Here is a 23,178-nt window from a genome sequence, read left to right on the forward strand (position 1 = left end):
TAGCCTGTTTATACAGGACATTGTCCCCCTTCACGTAAGCATCTTCTTTGGCCTGACGGAGCTGTCTGAGTTTTGCAGTGAACCACGGTTTGTCATTGTTGTAGTTTAGTTGAGTCTTTGTAGGAATACACATATCCTCACAGAAACTGATATATGATGTTACGGTCTCTGTGAGTTCGTCCAGATCGGTGGCAGCAGCTTCAAAAACACTCCAATCAGTGAGGTCAAAACAAGATTGTAAATCCTGCTCCGTTTCGCTGGTCCATCTCTTCACAGTCCTTGATACAGGTTTAGCTGATTTTAGTGTCTGCCTGTAGGACGGTATAAGATGAACCAGAAGGTGATCAGAACGTCCCAAAGCTGCTCGTGGAACAGAGTGATATGCATCCTTTATTGTGGTGTAACAGTGATCCAGTATATTACTGTCTCTGGTGGGACATGTAACATGCTGTCTGTATTTTGGCAGTTCACGGGAGAGATTGGCTTTATTAAAGTCCCCGAGAATTATTAAAACAGAGTCCGGGTGTTGTTGTTCGGTGTCTGTGATCTGATCAGTGAGTTTCTATAAAGCTGAGCTCACGTGCGCTTGTGGAGGAATGTAAACACTGACCAGAATGAACGAGTGAAACTCCCGCGGCGAATAGAACGGCTTGCAGTTAATGAAGAGTGTTTCGAGATTTGAGCAGCACATCTTCTTTAACACAGTTACATCTGTACACCACCATTCATTGATGTAAAAGCATGTCCCGCCGCCGCGCGATTTCCCCGTTGATTCTGCGTCGCGATCCACTCTAAACAGCTGAAAGCCCGGCAGATGGAGCGCGCTGTCCGGTATGGTGTCATTCAGCTAGGTTTCCGTGAAACACAGAGCAGCAGAGTGTGTGAAATCCTTATTTGTCCGAGAAAGCAGAAGGAGTTCGTCTGTTTTGTTGGGTAGAGAGCGGAGATTTGCCAGATGGATGCTAGGCAACGGCTATCGAAATCCGCGCTTCCTGAGTCTGACGAGTGCTCCCGCTCGCTTCCCCCATCTGCGCGTACTGAAGCGTTTGATCAGCGCCGCTGCTTCTCCGATAACAACGTTCACTAAAACGTCTGAATAATTGAAATCCGGAAAAACATCTTGTGGTGCGTTCTGCCGAATGTTCAGCAGTTCATCCCTGGTGAAACTGATGGCAGGAATATAACTAAAGACAGGACAAACTAACAAAAACATATGCAGAGCACGTCACGGAGGCAGCCATCCTGTATCGGCGCCAGTAGTAACTGGCCCTTGTCATCTCTGTAAGATCTCGCATGTAAACTCTCCTGTGTATTTTGTATGTGTGTTGGCTTTGCAGAACTCCCAGATTCATTGTTCTATTGTCCTCACCAAACAAGTCTTTCACACCTCCGCCAGGTATGACACATTATCCGCATTATTCTTTTATCATTATTCTTTAGTTTTTATTCCACCTTTATTAGCCTTTATTGTGGTTTTTCAGGCTTTACAAAGACACAAAGCAGCGATCTCACTTCAGTCTCTGTTTGCATTTAGTCCTTATTTATCAAAAGTCTTACTATAAAAATACTAAAATAGAATACTAATAAATATTAGAGCTAACTTTAGCATCAAGCTACATCAGACAATTTATTAAAATATTAGTACACTTTTACTCAAAACTCACTTTAAACCCCGATCGAGTGTTTATAATAACTTCCTTTAGCGATCAGGGGTGGAATTTGGTCGTTTACTGTTGTAAAAATATGTTATTTATAGCCTTTTACATCGCTGCACAAGTTAGCATTTCCGATGTACATTTTCAATTTTTTTTTATAAAAACGCCCCAGATCTCAAGAAAATCTCATACCAAGCTTTACTATCGTAATCACGGGTTTATTATTCGGATATTTCGTGTGTACAGAGGTGTTTTAGTGTTGTTTTGGCCATATAACTACCAGGAAGTGTGCAGGAAGCATGTGACACGATGTGGCGGTGTCCGGATATGACACTCTGAGACTGACATGGCAAAGGCCCAATCGGAGTCTGAGTGACACACAGCACGAGCTGACAGCACTGCACACACACACAGATCGCTGGGAGAGGCTGTTTATCATCAGATCGCGTAAATCCATGGAAAATGAATAGAAATGACGATTCTGTCTGAAGAAATATGAAGTAAACATCAGTAAATATATCCATATATCTCCGCAGATATGCATCTTTGGTCTATAAATCCTTATTGATGCTGTTCAGTGAGTCTATGTGAACACAAATAAACCGCTGCTGGCGTGACTGAATATGAATGAGTGGTGAATTTCTATTCAAAATGTGGCATAATATGGATTTATTATTTTGCACTCCTGACATAAATCACTAAATAACTGTCACTGCAACAATGTTTTATCAAAATATTGGTCAAATATCGAAGCTAGAGTCTTTAAACTTTCAATTGATGCACAGTTTGTCCAGATGAAGTAAGACAGTGATGTTTAACGTGCTGTGAAAGTGAAACAATAATAAACTGGGGCCTTCTGCGATGTTTGCACGTAAAGGGGTTAATAAAACAACATGCATTTTTGTTATTAGTTACCAGTGATGCACAGGTCAATGTATAAATAACCCACACCGGACCGATGTTTTCAACTAACATGCCTGCAACTCGGACCGCAACAAATGAAAAATACATTTTGTATATTAATACATGTAGCCTAGCTCACTAAAATAGGCTACCACTTTTAATGCTCCGATGCAAAGTAAACCACAATTTCTTTTGAATAATATAACACACAATTCATATAATATAAATAATATTGCATACCTTTTACCTATTTATTTCAAAATTGTGTTTAGTACTATATAAATTACAAAGGTATAATTGGCATCTTTATTTCAAACGACCAGACCAACCACGACCCGAATATAATTAAAAATATTTTTGGATGACTCGTAACCGTGGGTGACCGCAGACACCCACTCATTTTGGATCAACCCGTGCGTCACTGAAATTAACAGAGACAATCTTTTCTATAGAGTAACCAGAGATCAGAATGGAAGAGAAAGATGTCAGTTAGTTTTACCTGAGAAGTGTCACCTTCAATAATGAAGTCTTTGCATGATGATGCTGGGCATCTAGGGGTTGAGTGGACAGTTGAACTTCTAAGAGATGGGTTCTACTGGCCCAATATGAACCAGGATGTTGAACTGTATGTAAGGAATTGTGGGAGGTGTATTGCAAGAAAAACATTAACACAAAGATCTGCCCCACTAAAACACATTACTAGCAGTGGGCCTTTAGACCTTGTATGTATCGACTTCCTTTCTATCGAACACGATTCAAAAGGGATGGCAAATGTCCTGGTCATAACAGATCATTTTACACTGCATGCACAAGCCTTCCCCACAAAGGATCAAAAAGCTGTCACGGTTGCCAAGGTTCCCTTTCGAAAGCTTCAGTCGATGCTGCGCTGCTCAGTGCATTGGGAAACGTCTTATTCGTGACCAGCTGTGAATAATGTGGGTAACACGTCGATAAAATTGACCCGGTGGTAATATAGCCTCGGTTGATGACGTCATCGGGGCGCGCGCCCGCAACACGGGGCTATAAATAGATATGCCACAGGTGCATCAACAGGTCTTTTGTCTTCAGATCATTCTGTACATGTGTGCGTCAGGAAGATTCTTTTAGTCAGCTACAGATCTTCGTAGGATGAGCCAATGAATCAGTAAGTGTTGTGTTCCTCCATGCTCTCGTCTACTGTTTACTGTTACTGTTTTGTTTGTTTGTTTGGGGGAAGAGCATGTGGTTCTGGCTTTAGAGATGGGGAGTGCGAACATTGTGAACTGCTCTCAGTGAAGATGCTTCGTGCTCGTCTGAGCTATTTTCAGACCACACCCACCTTTTCATCAAAGGGCTCTCGTGCGGATCTGCGTGACGAGCGAGCTACGGGCTCTTCCCTTTCGCTTGCGGTGTCACCAGATCTACACATCCTCTCTCATAATCTTGAAGCTCCGGTGCTTCTTCGGTTCACGAGGAGGATGAGATATCTCTTTGGTCTTCAGGCCATGACCAGCCTGCCTCTGAGCATTCCTCTCGCGAGAGAGGTGTCATTTTAAATTATATGACGTCATTACGTTGCCGTCTTGTCGCCAGCCAATTGCTGCACTGCTGATCATGGTTTTGAGTATCGATACATATCCCCTTTTAAGCCAACACGTGAACGCGCAATTATCTCAGATAACTCAATCCAGCGATACTAATCATACACAACAGGTGTGTTCGAAGAACCCAATTAACCGGATCATGATTAGCACGATGATATCATCTTGGATGTGTCATTTGATCTCGGATGTAATAAGCGACGTACGAAGAACGGGCCCCTGATGTCAATAACTCCACTCCTCACTTCTGGTTCAGTGGCTGTGGTTCTGAAACTGCTGGTGCTGCCGGTCTGCAGCTGCATATATAATATAAAAAAATAGTGGGAAAAAAAAGATTTTAAATTTAATTTTCCAGACTTCCGGTTTCGGCGAAAGCAAGATGGCAGCGTGAGAATGAGTCGTTCCTGAATAAAGTGACAAAAGGGCCTAAACTAATAATATTACTCGAATTTATTTACTCTAATCGACTTGGAAAAGTCTTGGGCCATGACAAAAGACAAAAAAAATAAGGCTAAAGGTAAGAAGACCGTACAGACCATTGAAGGCGCCTCCGGGGCTAACGACACCGAAACGTTAGCTAATCATAGCGATGAGGACATGGAAGTAGATTTGAAGATGATATTCAGAGAAATAAAAGAATTCCATCAAGACAACAAGAAAGAGTTTCAAGAGCTAAAAGAGGACATCAACAGAGCAAACAAAAGGCTAGATGAAACGGAAGAACGGATAACAACAATGGAGGATCGGATGCAGGTTACAGAGGAAGTTATGACGGAGATGATAAAACTTCACGGCCAACTTGAAGCAAAGCTAATTGACCAGGAAGGATGTGACAGGCATAACAACATAAGAATCTACTCTGTACCCAAAGGATCTGAGAAAAACCACTCTTCAATGACGTCCTTCATTGAACAGTTGCAAACAGAAAATTTGAGACTTCCAACGGACATGAATCTACAGATTGAAAGAGCCCATAGAGCTCTTACTCCTCTTCCGCCTTCTGGATCAGCACTGCGGTCTATCATTGTCAGATTTTTAGACTATAGAATAAAAGAAGAAATCATTAAAACTGTGTGGCAAAACGCAGTCATTTGAAATCATAAAAAAAAAAAAACGTGGCAAAAAGGGTTTGTTTGGAAGGGCAAGCAAATAAACTTTGATCATGATTATGCATCAGGAGTGTTGAAAAAATGAAGCAAATACGCGGAGGTAAAGAAAATTTTAAAAGAAAAAGGGATACGTTCCAAACCCCTTTCCCTGCCGGAATGAGGGTCTTCTACCAGGATGGAGTATGCATGTACAATTCCGCTATAGAAGCGGTGCGAGACATGGCTGAGAGGGGATTACCTGTTGCCGTAGTCAAGCAGCTGGATACGCTGATGGAGAAAATCCAGAAGATGATGTGGTCTACGAGCGATCGAAGAGGAAGAAGCAGTAACAGAAGAGAATGTAGGAGACAAGCAGATCAGTCGGAAACCCGGATACACTTTGGATAAGTGTCTGTTCCACCCATTTTTTATTTTTCGTAAAGCGAACCTTATAAAAGAGACACATTTAAGTGAAACTGAGCATTTAAAAGTTAAACAAGGGGGGTTTAAGTATCTATTTTCAGCTTACATTTACATTTACATTTAATCATTTAGCAGACACTTTTATCCAAAGCGACTTACAAATGAGAACAATAGAAGCAGTCAGGTCAACAAGAGAACAACAACAGTATACAAGTGCCATGACAAGTCTCAGTTAGTCTAGTATAGAACGCATAGCCAGGTATTTTTTTTTTTTTTTTTAATTAAATGAAAAAGACAAGAAAAGGAAAAGTGCTGGTGTTAGTTGGTTAAGTGCAGGCGAAAAAGATGAGTCTTTAGATGTTTCTTGAAAATGAGTAAAGACTCAGCTGTACGATATAAATCTTCTTATAAATCTGGACATAGACGGGGGGTTGCGATTCTTATATCAGATCAAGCATCTCACGAGCATTTGTCAGAAAAGAAAGATAAAGGAGGTAGATATTTCCTCATTAAAGGGAGGATATAAATGGGTTTTTAGTAACTATACTAAACATCTACGCCCTCCGGGTAGTAAATGGTCATTTTTCCAGCAAATATTTAATATAATATCTAAAGAATCTGAGGGCATACTTATAAGTGGAGGAGATATGAATATTCGTTTGTCAAAACTGGACTATTCAGGGAAAAATCCTATACTTCAAAACTGGGTAAGCAAGAAAGTCAATATCATGTTAAGAGAAAGTGGTATTATTGATATTTGGAGAAAGTTTTATCCAACTGGAAAAGATTTTTCAGCTCCACATTAAACATGGGCTCTCCAAATTAAACATTGGGCTCTCCAAAAGGGGGAGATTCTCCCATCCTGGAGGGAAGCTACAATAACGATAATTCCTAAAGACGCAAAAGATAAATTAGTGTCAAAACCATCGTCCAATTTCGGTTTTAAACATAGATTATAAAATATACACATCGATTTTGGCTAAAAGACTGGAGACTGTATTGCCTAACCTTATTCAATTAGACCAAACAGGGTTTATTTGTTAGAGACAGACACAAGATAGCATTAGACGAACATTGCACATCTTATGGCATATACAGCATCACAAGATAAATTCTATGTTTTTGGGATTAGATGCTGAAAAAGCTTTTGATACAGTTAGATGGCTATACCTTTTATAAAGTATTAGAAAAGTTTGGCTTTCATAGCACTATTGTTAAAGCATTCCAGGGACTATACAATAAACCTACAGCAAGAATCAAAGTCAATGGAAACCTTTCACAAGCTTTTATCTAAGAAAGATTGTGTAGGCAGGGATGTCCATGTTCCCCTCTTTTATTTGCTTTATTTTTAGAACTTTTAAGCCAATATATAAAACAAAATACAAATATTAAGGGAATAGGCATAAATGGTGAAGAACAGAAATTATCACTTTTCGCAGATGAAATATTAGTTTATTTAGGTCAACCAAATGAATCATTAGAAGTCTTGATGGAAACATTAACCATGTTTGGAGATTTATCAGGCTATAAATTAAATGTCCAAAAAAAACCAGATCTTAACTTTTAATTGCCAAATATCTAGTTTAGGGGTTTATCTAGTTTAGGGGTGCAAATACCCAAAGATATCACAAGACTATTTGATGTGAATTACAAACCACTGTATTCTACAATCAAATCAGATTTGGCTAGATGGAATCTTCTACCATATCTAGGATTATATGGTAGAGATGAATCAATTAAGATGAATATACTTCCACAATTTTTGTATATTTTCCAGACACTTCCAATCGAGATAAGCAAACAAAACTTTATTGAATGGGATAGATTGATATCACGATTTATATGACAAGGAAAAAAAAACAAGAACAAAATTTAGGACACTACAATTACAGAAAGAAAGGATCTCACCCACTAAGACCGGACCTAGTATAGTAAAAATAATAAAAATATTATTGAATAAAAAGAGAAACAAAAGATATAAGGAATAAAAAAGCAATGGTATGAAAAAAAATACCCGCATTGGGAATGATAGTACTTCTGGAGTAAAATGTATTGTCCTCAATGTTTGTTTGTTTTTTTTTTGTTAGGAAAAAAAATTTATAATTTTGTTTTGCAAAATTTATAATTTATTTTTTGCAAAACTGATCAGATCAGGTACCCAAACTACTGGCAGGGTAATAAATATAGAACTATATAGTTGATTAAATCACACACAGCTGTTATGTGTTGGCTGACATTGGCTTGTTACTAACTGAATTGGTACAACAAATTATGTCTTTTATGTTCCTTTTATGTGTAATTTCTTTTTTTTATTGGTATTATATATTTTTTTTTATTCAGTCAATACACACAACTATTGAATGTCTATTAAGGTACCATCCAATTGTATGTGAATGTTGTAATTACTGTAATAAAAACTTACAGTAACTTACTTACAATAACTTACACTTATTGTTAGTCAGTTCTTTGAAAGCGGAGCTGGTTGAGAGACACTCATGGCTTGTGCTGAACGTGATGCGAATTGTTGACTGCCAAGAGAATAAAACCAATGGATTGTATGAAATATGGAAAACTGTCACAGACTTGCCATTGCCTTAAGCCTGGGACACACTGCAGGAGTTTTGATCGTTTCAGATGAAAGATTGGAATCGTGAAACAATTATGGCGATCTCTGTAATCCTGGCTCATAATCGATGGTCCTGTGTCTTACAGTGAGAGAGGTTCAAAGAATTGCCATTGTCAGGGTCTTAATGGTCAGCAATTTTAATGTAGATAATATGCTTGTTTTTAAGGACTTTTTTTGTTTACGATACAATCTGATATCCAACACTTGGTCTCTGATGTTAAATCTGATACTGCTGTAAAAATGATTTGAGAGATGATGTGGTTTATTTTCTGCTAAAAATCAATCCAAACTCAAAGAGCTGTCAATAACCTCAAACAAGTGCTGCGTGAAAACCGCTGAATCAAGATAAATCTGTTCACACTGGCTCCTGGAAATGTATTAAAACAGCCAATCATATCAGAACTGCTGTTTTCAGAAGTCTGTTTAATGTAGGCTGTGTAAAATGCAAATGGTTGGTGTTCTTTATCTGCTGTGACTGAAGCTGAGACTGCAGTGTTTGTTTCAGGACTCTGTGATCATGGGTTCGGTTGGACTGAATGACTGGCGTGGAGCTCTGTATGAAGTGACGGGATCAGGATCTGAATTCAGACAGACAGAGATCCTCGGTCCAGCTTTAAATAAAGACTCGTACATGGGTATGTTGGAGTTTTTGTTTGTCCTTTTGTGATGTGAAGAGTGTGTGTGTGTTTTAATGATGGTGCTGGTGTTCAGGTTTCTCTACTGTGCTGGGAATGAGACGCGGCGTCTCTCTTCTGTTCTCTGGAGCACCGCGGGCTGAACACAGGGGTCTTGTGACCCTCTTCACCAAGAATGAAAGCACATGGACAGTGACGAGCAACATCAATGGAGAACAAGTCAGTGAAAAACCCTCAGACACAATATTATCTCTCTCCACCGGTGAGATCAGGGGCTCCCAAACCTACAGTCAACTGAGAAGATCAGCAGACCCTTCAAACACACACACACACACTCATGAGATTTAGTGTTTCACCAAATTAACCAAAACAGTTATTTGTATTCTGTAAATATAAACAAATTTTGATTTTGATGGCTGCAACAAACTCCCAAAAAGCTTGGACAGAGGCATGTTTAACACTGAGCCACATCAACATTCCTTATAATTACAATGTTTAAGTTTTGGGGAATTGAGAATACTAATTGTTAAAGTTTTGCAAGCAAAATGTTTATCCAATCTTGCTTGATACAAGACTTCAGAAGCTCAGCAGTCTGTGATCGTCATGGTCTGATTCTCCTTTTCATTACTGGTCATACACTTTCAGTAGGAGACAGATCTGGGCTACAGTCTTAGACATTTAATATGTTTCTATGAAACAATACTGTTGTAGCACATGTAGAATGAGACATGGCATTGCCTCGATCTAATAACCGTGGACTTCCCATGAAAGACTTCATCTTGATGGCACTATATATCTCTATAAAATTAATGTCAATGGTACCTTCACACATATTGCAGTCACCCATGCCGTTTGCTATTGCGTCTGTCACTGGTGGAAGTCTGGATGGTGTCTTTGGTCTTTGGGACTGAGAACTTGATGTCAGTCTTTCCTGGTGGACTCATTTGAGCACATTACACACTTTTTGACTATCAAAGATGAGCTCTGGCCAAGAGAAGCCTGCGGCATCACTGCATACAGCTGATGTATTGCTTTCTCCTTGAGTAAAAGAGACTCAAGTTGCATTTCTTGATGCAGCAGCAGACTGTGTTAAGTGACAGCGGTTTTCTCAAGTGCTCCATGTGGCTATATTTCACAGGACAGCATGACGGTTTCTTATGCAATGCCATCTGAGGGGTCAAAGGTCAAGCACAATCACCTAAGGTTTCCTGTCTTGCTCCACACAGACTGAGATTTAACTGGATTTCCCAAATCTTTTCACAATATTAATAACAACATTAAATTGATGAAATATCTAAATGCTTTGCTATTTTCCATTAAGAAATGTGAAATGTCGATATTCTATATCCTTTTAACATTTATTTAGCCTCATTTTAGTTGGTCCATTGGAATACATTGGAAATCTTTACTTTTTTAAAAAAAAAATTTCAATTAAATAAAAGTTAAAGAGTTAAAGAGAACAAATCTAAAATTCTTGATTTCACTGCGTTTTACAAAATGTCCTAACTCTTTCTTATTCTGGATTGTAAGTTTTTAAAAACCTCTTCAGTTTCTAGCCAGTATAATGTGACGTTGTGTTTGTGAAGCAGAAGAACATGAAGTTTTCATTTCTTCTATAAAAATCAGGCTATAAAAGCATGTGCTAGAATGCAGTTTGTGTTCATTTTGATTGATTTCTGGCATCAGATTGGCTCATATTTCGGAGCGTCTCTGAGTCTGTTGGATGTGGACTCGGATGGAGACTCAGATTTCCTGCTGGTTGGAGCTCCATTATTTTACCAGTCTCAGCCAAAGGCTGAAGGGAGGCTGTACGTCTACACTTTATCAGACCAGGTACACACAGATTCATGACTATTATTATGATCTTAATGAACAAGCTTCTGCCTGTAACTGGAAGGCTGCTAGTCGTCACCAGTGTGTTACTCCATTGGGATTGCTGTTGTAATAGGTTCCTATGACATGAAAGTTGTGGAAATTGTTCTAGTGCTGATGAAGAAATATGCTGTTCACTTTTTCAGAAGTATTTTCAGAAGACACTGGATGTGAGCCAGTCAAGCACAGGTAGATTTGCTACATCTGTGGCTTCACTAAAGGACCTGAATGGAGACAGTCTGTCAGATGTGGCAGTCGGGGCGCCGCTGGAGAATGAAGGTGTTGTCTACATCTACCTGGGTGATGGGATGCATGGCATAAACCCTGAACACACTCCTCAGGTGAGAGTTTGCTGTTCTTCCATCAATCCCAAATGCCAGATGTTCACAGATAAACAAACCTGTATAATGATGAGCCACTTTGACACAGTAGATCTTTTTGTATGTGTGTGTGTGCAGCGGATCCCAGCACGGTCAGTTCTCCCGGGTCTGCAGCAATTTGGAGTGTCTCTGTCCGGTCAGATGGACATGAATGATGATAATCTGACAGATATCGTGATCGGAGCACAAGGAGGGATCGTCCTGCTCAAGTATGTCATTTCACAACACATTTAGAAATAATGTAAAGATTCTCTAACCATCTGTGGGTTAGACATCAGAGAGCAGTTTTTAAAGTAACCTTCACTTTGTAGAATAAAAGAGAATAAAGTAAAATCTATTAGGTGTTAGCCTTGTCCAGCAATTCTCAATTCCATTCCTTGCGCCCTCCTGCTCTGCACATTTTGTATGGGTCTCTTATGGCTTCAGATGTTTGTTGTGTTCACACGTAAGTGCCCTGCGAAGTGGACATCACAGGATATTCTGCCATGAATCCAGTTCGAAGTGAATGTATTTGGGCCATTCACGAGTACTGAACTGTGCAAGACGTGAATTTAAATTGTATTTATTTGAGAGGTATATGATGTCACACGTTGTACAACTTAAAACTGTGAATGAATGTTCAGAAGAGAGGTAAACCTCAAAAGATATCCCCTGCTCAGGGAGTAGGGAGCAATGGACACTGTGTAGGGACCACAGTTTGTGCATGGAACTCACTTCTAAAGAGCTGATTATTTGAATCAGGTGAGTTAACAAAGAGAGACGTGTGAAATATGCAGAGTTGGGGGTGCGAGGACTGAAATTGATAACCACTGGACCAGTCAGTCTGACAGTCTGGTATTATGAGCTATTTACTCTTTTCTCTGTTCTCAGGGCTCGGGCTGTGATGTCTGTATCTGCGCAGCTCAGTTTCAGTCCAAAGGAAATTAGTCTGAACAACTTTAAATGTCCGGGTGACAACACATTTAATGCATTTAATCTCACGTCATGTTTCACGGTGACTGAGAGAACGAGCAGCAAAGGTAACATCAATGAAGTTTCAGAGAGTCTCTGTCACATGAAGAATATGTCTTACCCCCTCATGTCTCTCAGGATCTCTGGAGAAGAATCTGAATGTTTCTCTGAATCTGAATGTGGATGTGGATGTGGCACGAGGAATGAGTCGAGGATTCTTCGATCCAATGGATTGGTCGTCCAGTTCTCTGCAGCAGTTTGTTCTGCTGGATTCTGGCTTCTCCTGTTTCAGCTTCTCCATCTTCATGCTGGTATGCAGGGTTGGGCAAAGATGCAGCAACATTTATTTTAAAATAAACGACTGTATTTTTTTTTTTTTTTTTTTTTTTTTTTGTGAAATATATTTATTAATTTTTAAACATTACAAAACGAAATTTAAATCAACCAAATAAGGAAAAAAAGGTTAAATCAATCAAACAAAATAAAATAAAAATAATAATATGGCTTACCACAATAAATCAGTTTAAGAAATAAATGAAATAGAGAATGGTATAATCATACAAACAATATATCTTACATATTTTTTGCACCAATGTGCCACACATTTAAACTTCATTAAACAAACCCTCTAATAAGAATAGAGGATATATCTAAGCCCATATATATCAGAAATGGGTCCCACCTTCTATTAAATAGGACATCTTTATTATAAGATGCACAGGTTAGATAATCTAATGATTATCTAGATTACCTAGTGACCTAATAGTGACCTAGAAGGGGCTTTATCAACTAACCAGTTCAAGAGAATACATTTTCTTGCACAGAATGTAAGGAACTTGCAAAGTGTCTTTTTATGTTTGTCTATAACCATGTCATTATATATTCCAAGTAACATGTGTTTTGGACCGTAGCCAATATTAATAGATAAGATAGGATTAAGTTCTTGTTCAACCATAACCCAAAACTTCTGAATCTCCTTACAAGACCAGAAACAGTGAATAAGATCTCCTTCCTCTGTTTTACATTTCGGGCACATTGGTGAGCAGTCTTCTTTAAACTTGTGCCTCCGCAAAGGAGAAATGTGAGCTCTGTGCAAAATTTTTTAACTGCATTGCTTTTACTCTGTTACATACGCTTAGGGTCCCAGCATTCCATGCTTCCTCCCATTGATCGTCTATGATTTGTATATCAAGTGTCCTCTTCAGTAAGTCCGGATTTGAAGATCCACAATCCTTGAGAACCTTATAAAAAGAACTTGTAGAACTGTTCATTTGTGAAAAAAAGTTGTCTGTCCACACCCGAAATGTCCCGATTTGTGAGCAGAGTAGTGTCCTTTTTTACAAAGTCTCTCAACTGTAAATAACGAAAAAAGTCCTGTCGTGGAATGCTGTACTTGGTGGTTAATTGGTCAAATGACATAAAAGTGTCCCCTTCGAATAGATCATGTAAAGTATTGAGGCCTTTATATGCCCAAACTTGAAAAAGTTGGTCTACAGTCTCCGGCAGGAAGTCTTCATTCCTATCACAAATAGGAGTAAAAGTTGAGGTAAGTTGGGGTCGACCCTCCAAACGCCTGATAACTTTCCATGCCTTGACAGCATTAATTGTGATGGGGTTCCTACAAACGACTTTCAAGGACTTAAACTTTTTAAGAAAAAGCAGATTTATTAAAGGAAGTTTACTGAGTGAACTTTCAATATCAAACCACACTGTTCTGGACCCTCTATGTACCCAGTCAGAAATATAATGCAAGTGAACACTTAACTGATATCTCCGTATATCTGGAAGGTCAAGACCTCCCGCCGAAGATGGAAGCATTAAAGTTGAAAGTTTTATATGTGCTCCTTTTTTTTAGCCCATATAAAGAAACTAAACCAACCATTCATTTCTTAATAGTTTTGTGTGTCAAATTTAGTGGAATCATTTGAATGGGGTAAAGTAATCTTGGAAGCATATTCATCTTCAGGAGGGAGATCCGTCCCAACCAAGAAACAGGAAGAACATTCCACCTTTCTAAGTCTAACCGAATGCGTTCAAAAAGTGGAGGAAAGTTTACTTTATACATCTGTTCAAAGGAGGGGGTAACATTAATGCCCAAATATATTAAACCCTCGGGGGCACATCTAAATGGGAAAGATGGTAATGTTTGGGGTACTTGTTTTAAGCTGCCTATAGACATTGCCATTGACTTATCATAATTAATTTTATATCCTGAAAAAGTACCGAATTTGTCAATTGTGTCTAAAAGAGCTGGAGTAGAGGTATCAGGATTCAGCATGAATATCAAAATATCATCGGCATATAGGGCAATCTTATGTTGATTATTTGCTATTGTTAACCCACAAATTTCACTATTTGTTCATACTGCTTCTGCCAACGGTTCAATTATCAAAGTAAATAAAAGAGGAGATAGAGGGCAGCCTTGCCTCGTCCCCCTCCCAACCTTGAATGTAGAGGAGCGGCATCCGTTAGTCAGCACGGCACTAAGAGGTTCACTATACAATAACTTAACTTACTGTGTCAATAATAAAGTCTTCACCAAGACCAAATTTATGTAACGTATGAATGCCTTCTCCGCGTCTAGCGAGATCACATACTGACTGCTGCTTAGCAAACTGTATCACATTCAACAGGCGACGCATGTTATTGACAGAGTTGCGTCCTACAATAAAGCCTGTTTGGTCATCCTTTATTAGAGTGGGGAGAAGGCATTCTAACAGTGTTGCTAATATTTTAGAAAGAATCTTCAGATCTACATTAAGTAGTGAAATAGGTCGGTATGATGAACAATCCTCCGCTTGTTTACCTTTTTTCAAAATTAAGGATATATTCACTTCTCTCTGGCAAATGGCCTTTCACAAACGAGTCATTGAGCACATTTAGTAAGGGGTCAACTAATACATTTCTAAACTCTTTATACAATTCATTACTAAGCCCATCTGGGCCAGGTGCTTTCCTAGACTGCAAACTCTTTATGGCTAGAACTTCATTTTTAGATATAGGAGCATTAAGGGAAGAGGTCTGATCTTCTGATAAACTGGGTAGGTTGAGGGTGGAGAAGAAAAGCTCTGGGGATTGTGTTGTATCTCCTTCTAATTCTGACCTATATAAATTCTCAAACCATTATTTAAATGTATTATTAATAGATAAGCTGTCTAGAAAACGTTTACCGCTACTATCCACAATGGACAGGATAGACTGAGAGTCAGATTTTTTCTTTGTTAAGAATGCTAAATATTTCCCCACTTTATCCCCATGTTCATATAGTTTCTGTTTGGCAAAACGAATTTTCACTTCTGCTTGTTTTGTTAAAAGAGAATCTAAGGCAGATCTAAGTGCTAAAATTTCCTTCATCTTACCAGGGTTTTTTTTTTTTTTAAATATGATCTCTCAGCATCCTTTAGCTTCATTTCTAAGATCTCTTTTTGTTTGGCTTGTCTGCATCTTTTACTTAGTGTGTATGATATAATAAGGCCTCTAGAAAAAGCTTTGGCTGTTTCCCAAAGTAAAGCTGGATCTTCGGTTGAGGCAGAGTTAATAGACATGAAAGATTTAAACTCCTCTGTAAAATATGATATAAAATTATGATCAGCCAAAATTAATGGGTGAAATCTCCAACTATTAGATTTAATATCTTGGTTCCTGAAGGAATATTCAGCAAAAACTGCTGCATGGTCGGATATAGAAATATTACCTATATGGCAAGACAATACATGCTGCAACATTTTTTTGGAGAAAATAAATAATCTATCCTAGTATAGCTGCTGTGGACTCTAGAGAAAAAAGTATACTCCTGTTCTGCAGGGTGGCAGGCCCTACAAATATCTACATAGTCAAAATATTCACAGAGAGCCCTAACAGTTTTAGCCTGGGTTGATAATAATGATTTAGCTGTTGGGAATTTATCTATAATGGGGCATAAATGACAATTAAAATCTCCCCCAATAAACAGTGTCTTAACTCCCCACTCTGCTAATTTGGCAAACGCTGTAGTCAGAAAATCACCTGGGTGGCCAGGGGGCCAATAAATGTTAAAAAAAGCAATTTCCTCCCCATATAATACCCCTTTCATAATTAAATAGCGCCCTTTTGTGTCTTTGACAACTTCTACTAATTGGAATGGTATACCTCTCTTAACCAAAAAATAACTATGCCTCTGCTACTCGAGGTAAAAGATGAGAAAAAGACCTGGCCAAACCCCCCCTGTGATAGCTTAGCATGTTCCTGATCATTTAAATGGGTCTCCTGTAGTAATAATGCAATTTGTACCCCCTCCTTTTTTAAAAAAGTTAAAACTTTTCTTCTCTTAATAGGCATATGAATACCATTAACATTTCACGTACACACTTTAAGCTTCAGCATTCCAATTGTATATCGTACATAATGTAATCTAAATGTACAATTTGGACGATGTAGATGTCAGCCAAACAGAAAAGTGGTAAGCCAAAAGAGAAAAAAATAAATAACAAATAAAAAGAACTTGAACAGGAGTTACTGAACACTAACGGAATTACACACTTTACCTCCCGTTGCATAACGTGAGTCCCAGTGAAAAGAGGTCCCCTAACGACGAAAGGAAACGAGGAAATATCCAACCAGAACGTCAAGCGGTAGTGCCACCATTAATGACCGCACCACTTAATAAACAATTCGATAAGCACACGTTTCAATGCCTCAATTAAATGTTCAATATTTAAACCCGCACCAGTGTATGATAGTCTGTAACGCATACCATGTAACGTTACATTGGGCAATCAAGTGTTACCAACAGGCTCCGCATCCAGTGAATTTAGGAACGCCTCGACAGCGGCCGACTCATGAATCACTTTCACCGAGCCACGGATGTTCACCTTGAGGAGGGCAGGGTAAATCTGCCTATATTCCGCACCTAGGGATTTTAGCCGTTTCTTAACTTCGTCGAACATCCTGCGCTTACGAAGGACAGACGCAGAAAAGTCTTGAAAAAACATCACAGTGCTGTCTCCAAATTTCAAAGGAGCTTTTTTATCTCCAGCTCCCGCGCAGCATTTAACACTCGCTGTTTGTCTTGAAAGTTGTGGAATCTCACTAAGATGGGTCGCGGTCGCTGAGTAGAAGAAAGTTTGGGGGCGAGTGATCGATGCGCTCTCTCTAGCTTTATTCGACCCGCTTTTGAAGCAATACAGAGAGTCTTAGGAAGCCATGATTCGAAAAACCTCAGGAAAGCCCTCAGGTAATCCAACAATGCGCATATTCTTCCTCCTTCCTCTGTTTTCAAGGTCTTCAGCCCGTTCGCTCATGTCATGTACGAGTTTCTCAAGGGACTGCAGCTTAGCCTTGATCGGGGTTACCACGTCTTCCATAGCAGATATCCTCGTTTCCGCTTCAGTGATCCGCTTATTATGATCGTCTAGTTAAGAACGATGTAGTTGTAACAGCTGTGATATTGGGTCAATTTTTTTTTTGCTGTAATCTCCGCAACCGCGTAAGAAAGCAGAGACCCGGGCGAGCTCATATTAGCATTAGCAAGGTCGGCTCGCTCATCGGCCTCATCAGAGCTGTTGGTTTTCTTACGTGGCATGCTCTCTGTTTGCCTCAGAAAGTAGTTATTTATGATCATAATGGCAAACAAAAGACATGAGCATGCTAAAATTATAATATTCGGGTTGTGACGGTTTTGGAATAAACCGCACTGTTGGTTGTAAGAGCTAATCAGGAGAAAGGTGTGAAGGATTATGAGCGGAAATGGAGGAATAAAAGAGGAAGTGGAAGGAGAAAAAAAAGGAGGAAGAGATGGTGACGTGTTGAGTGGCAGTGAGAGGGCAGGCAGGCTGCCGAGTTGCGGGCGGTTTAACTTATCATGTACATGCCAGTTTGTGAAAAAGGTACTACAGCACTGAAAGCGGAATGGTTTACCTGCTGAACGTGTTTGATCCGGTGTCTGACGCCGACTGCAGAGCGTGAGTAAGTCCACTCGCTGGCATTCTGCCTTGGGTCTTCGATTTCGGCGGACAAAGAGGATTAATCGCTATCCTGGCGTATTGTCTCACCGATGTCCATAGAAGAGAGTGTTGATTCATAAAACTGCTGAGACTCAACTCAGTGCGTGATCGTTTGCTGAGCTCTTGCGTTTCTGACGCCGACTGCAGAGCGTGAGTAAGTCCACTCGCTGGCATTCTGCCTTGGGTCTTCGATTTCGGCGGACAAAGAGGATTAATCGCTATCCTGGCGTATTGTCTCACCGATGTCCATAGAAGAGAGGGTTGATTCATAAAACTGCTGAGACGCAACTCAGGTATTCATTACCAACGACGCACTTTAAAACTTCCAAAATCTTCCGCATCATTATTCACGTAATTCAAGAACACACACACACACACACACACACACACACACACACACACACACACACACACACATATTTTCCTATGCCTTCAAAGTTTTATTTATTTAGTTTTCTTTTTGGGGAAACATTTAAATATTTGATTCTGAACTGTTTTTGAATATTTTGATTGTCTGTTTGATTATTGAACTTTTGTCACTTTGTATTTTTGAGTAACAAACACTTTTTTTTTTTCTTTCTTGACTAATCATTTCTGGTACTTGTTGCACCACAGGAGTGATTTGTGTATATGCATTTGACTTTGTGTAAAAATGTTTCGTCATCTTGATATTACACATTACAATTTGATGAAAATGAATTTTTTTTTGTGTGTGTGTTTCATTACATTGATATCTATGTGTGTGTAATGGTGGATTTAAGTCTGCCTGGCGCCCGAATTAGTGAAGATTAGTTTTGAGATTAATTTTTTAATTAATTTCCAATAGTTGGTGTAACCACCGTTACATAAGTGGCGCCCGAACAGGGACCAGACCCCCTCAGAGTGTGAATAATTTTGAATGTAAATTTGACTTTGAACTTGGTACTTGAATAATGTTTTTTTTTTTTTTTTTGAAAAGTAATTTAAAGGGAGATTTTGGAATTGAAGTGTGAAAATCCTGTTAATTTTTTTTTTTCTTTTTCTTTTTTGTGGTTGCTCCACATTTATGGAACCGCATTGAATATCAAATGCTGTAATGTGTATTTGGGACTAATTATCTTATAATTTGTTGTTCACTTTAGTTTTGTTTAGGTCTATGGGACAACTGCTTTACTGCTTTGCATTGATGAAATGTGAATTACATTTGGGAAATTGAAAGGGAATGTACATCGAATATATACACTGATATACACAATATAGGATCACAAAATTTTTTATTTTTGATAATCCATTTCCTTTTACATAATCATGGCAGAGCAGCCTTCACACTCCACTTTTGTTGAGATGGAAGTTCCTGATGTGGCCACTCCTAATTGGCCACCTGTGCATAATCAAGCCCCACAGGAATCCTATATTCCTACGTTTTGTCATACGCCCACCCAGTTTCATCGTATGGTGCAGCCAGGAGCCCGTGTGCAGTTTGCATCTCCACCATTAGGTGGTAGTACTCCAGCTCAAAGCTTCTCACAGGAACAGAAAAATCCAGTACCCATGCAATTATGCACTCCACCACATGGAAAATCAACCTCAGCCATTGCTTCATCACCTTCTCCTTCATCTTCAGGAGTACAGTATGACCTGCCTGGTACTCTCCCAACACCTGGAAGAGAGATTGGTCATCTCACCACACAAGCACAAGGTAACTGGGATCAGTTGCATGATTTCATGACCAAACAAGAAAAGGCTGTAATTGCACTCACCAAAGAACTAAAATCCAATTCGTCCAGTCATGAATGTCAGATCACCCAACTTGCTGGGAAGATTGAGGAAATCAAGCAACAACTTTCCACAACTTTATCTACAAACAAGCAGCAAGCTGAAACTGAGTCAGACCAGACAATTAAAGCTATGAAATTTATGATGACTAAGGAACTCCAAAAGATGGAGAATACCTTAGTGTCAGAAGTGCGCTTTATGGTGCAACAGTTGCAGTCTGAGATACAGCAGGACATTAAAGCAGTTCAACAGTGTTTTCAGCGTGATTATGGTCAACTGCTGAAAGAAAGTAGTCAATTGACTTTACTCACCGACAAATTGTCCACCAACATGAAAGAACTGCAAATAAAAATGGAAGCGAAATTGGAAAGTCAAGGAAAAAGAATCGCTGACCTGAGGGGAACAGATATTTCTTTTCATGACCCCTTACCTCAGTCAACTGTAATTTCTCCAGCAGTCCCAACTACTTTTGTTAAAAGTGACCACATCAAGCTAACATTTCCTACCTTTGGAAGGTCAGTTGATGACCCAGATTCTTTGTTATACATTACACGTTGTCAAGACTTCCTTGCTGTACATCCTTTAGTGGACACTGACATCTTGGCCACCTTCAGGACTGTTTTATATGGCACTGCCCGTGACTGGTGGGAAGTAGCAAGATCATCGATCACCACATGGAGTGAGTTTCAGTCTGCTTTTCTTGTTGCTTTTCTAGCTGAGGACTATGAAGATGAGTTGGCTGAACGCGTCCGCCACAGGATTCAAGGAGAAAAAGAGTCCATTAGGGATTTTGCCTTTACGTACAGAGCTCTCTGTAAAAGGTGGAAACCAAGTTTAACTGAAGCAGACATTGTTAAGATGATCCTTAAAAATATAAAACCTTACCTTGCCAGTCACCTTCGTAGCCATGTAACCACCGTGGAAGAGTTGGTTCGACTGGGTCACCAGTTGGAGAAAGACCATGAACAACAGAAGCAATTTGATGGTAAAGCTGGTTCCAAATCTGTTGTAGCACAACCTAGAGGGGTTACTTCTCCCCAACCTACCATACAATGTTGGCGGTGTAAAGGATTTCATGCACCAGGTACTTGTCCTTATTTCACTTCTCCAGCTCAACAACTACCGGTTTCAGGTCATCAGTCACACAGCAACAAACGGAATTTCCACTCACCCAAGCAGCCTGGCCCATTAACCAACAATTCAATTACTTCTATATCCACTGAGAATTCTCAAATGCTCCCAGACAAACCCATTTCGACTATCACAACTGGAAGTACATCTGCCATTCCTAAAAATCCTGTCAGTGTACCACAACAGTTAATTGTTCCTGTCAGTGTTGGCTCGTGGAAGGGGAAAGCTATTGTGGACACTGGTGCAAGCTATACCCTCATCCATGAGACCCTTTGGAAGAACTTTGCTCAATCGCCTAACGATCTCCAACCTTGGACATTGGGGCCTTTGTATTTGGCTAACGGGGAAGCTGAGGTTCCTCTTGGATGGCTGAATGTCGAAATTAACTTCCATGACCAAATGTTTACCATACCAGCTGCAGTTCTAGCACCCAAAGCTCTGGCATATGTAGTAGTTCTTGGCCTGGATTTTATTTTCTTTAGTGGCTTACAGATAAATGTAATTGATAAAATGTATACTTTCAAATCTACTCCTGATGTGGATTATCCATTTCAACCAGGTAGTGCAAGTGTACCTGTGAATAGACCCAGGAAAGGAAAGCACCAAGGGAATACCAACCAGAGTATTTCTATCTTGAGTTCAGTTCCTCCCCCTCAACCCAAATTTACATTCAGCACAGATGACATGGACATCCAAAACTTTTTTGATAATGCTGTGAATGAAGCCCACTTACCAGCTGATGGAAAATACCAGCTACGGAAAGTTCTGGAAGCCAATCCACAAGTGTGTGCACTCAAACCAGGCCGTACTGATGTCCTTCAACATCATATTTACCTCACTCAGCAAGTGCCCATAAAGCAACGACCATATCGTATGTCTTCGACCAAACAAGCTGTTGTGGAACAACAATTGGAAGAGATGTTAAGTGCTGGCATTGTGGAACCTTCCCATTCAGGTTGGGCTTCGCCTGTTGTTTTAGTCCCTAAAAAAGATGGGAGTCTCCGGTTTTGTGTAGACTACCGTAAGGTAAATGCTATTACAGAAAGTGACGCATACCCACTACCAAACATCACAGAGATCTTGGAATCTCTCTCTGGAGCTTCTATTTTCTCCACTATTGATTTGAATAGCGGATACTGGCAGGTGACCATGGATCCTGAAAGTACAGCAAAAACAGCATTTATTACTCCATTTGGATTATTTCAGTTTAATGTTATGCCCTTTGGTTTGAAAAATGCTCCAGCCACCTTCCAAAGATTAATGGAAACTGTTTTAGGGGAACTACGTGGTCACAATTGCTTTGTGTATATAGATGATATTATTATCTATTCTCCTACTATTGAACAGCACTTCCTTGATATCCAGAGCGTTCTCAACAAGCTGCAAAATGCTGGTCTGACTATTAACCTTAAAAAAAGCAAATTCTGTCTGCCGGAATTAACATTCCTGGGCCATGTCGTGGGTATTCAAGGTATATCTGCTGATCCCAACAAAGTTGAAGCTATTCGCTCTTATCCAGTCCCAAGAAACCTTAAGGAGGTCCAGCGATTCCTTGGTTTAGCCGGATGGTACCATCGGTTTGTTCCACACTTCTCCCAGATCGCTGAACCCCTTAATGCCCTGAAGAAGAAAGGCAAAGCCTTCCAGTGGACGCCATGTTGTCAGCATGCTTTTGAACAGTTGAAAATAAGCTTGATGACCCCTCCCATCTTGGGACACCCAAATTTACAACACCCGTTCATTGTCTACACAGATGCTAGTGAAATGGGTCTAGGTGCCGTGTTGACCCAGAGGGACCAGGGGAAGGAGGAAGTCATAGCTTATGCTAGCAGAGCTTTGAATAAAGCTGAAATAAATTACTCCGCAACGGAAAAAGAATGTTTGGCAGTGGTTTGGGCTCTGGAGAAGTGGCAGCATTATCTTGAACACAAGTTGTTTACTGTTGTTACTGACCACTCTGCATTGCAGTGGGTGATGGGGTCCACCAAGACCTCCAGTCGTCTGATTAGATGGGCTTTGCGACTGCAGAGATTTGATTTCATTGTTGAATACCGGAAAGGAAAGTTAAACGTGGCCCCTGACGCACTCTCTCGAATCCCCATCGGTATCCATTGCAATCTGTATGCCGGCCGCAAGGAGTCAGAAGATCTTCCAATTTCTCTAGATAATATCTGGGAAGAACAGCATAAAGACTCAGT

At 39.7% G+C, this 23,178-nt stretch overlaps 1 protein-coding gene across 1 annotated transcript in view; it reads left to right on the forward strand.

Moving 5' to 3' along the window:
- The window catches only part of LOC113047355 (integrin alpha-L-like), a 114,983-nt gene that overhangs the window by 66,170 nt on the left and 25,635 nt on the right, over positions 1 to 23,178 (forward strand). Inside the window, exons 11-17 of the mRNA XM_026208718.1 lie at positions 8,781 to 8,910; positions 8,987 to 9,129; positions 10,597 to 10,743; positions 10,929 to 11,123; positions 11,241 to 11,371; positions 12,033 to 12,181; positions 12,252 to 12,424. Of these exons, the coding sequence (XP_026064503.1) occupies positions 8,781 to 8,910; positions 8,987 to 9,129; positions 10,597 to 10,743; positions 10,929 to 11,123; positions 11,241 to 11,371; positions 12,033 to 12,181; positions 12,252 to 12,424 (1,068 nt within the window). The remainder of the gene's footprint in view (positions 1 to 8,780; positions 8,911 to 8,986; positions 9,130 to 10,596; positions 10,744 to 10,928; positions 11,124 to 11,240; positions 11,372 to 12,032; positions 12,182 to 12,251; positions 12,425 to 23,178) is intronic.

The sequence above is a fragment of the Carassius auratus genome, chromosome 28 (assembly GCF_003368295.1).
Source record: "Carassius auratus strain Wakin chromosome 28, ASM336829v1, whole genome shotgun sequence".
NCBI lineage: Eukaryota > Metazoa > Chordata > Actinopteri > Cypriniformes > Cyprinidae > Carassius > Carassius auratus.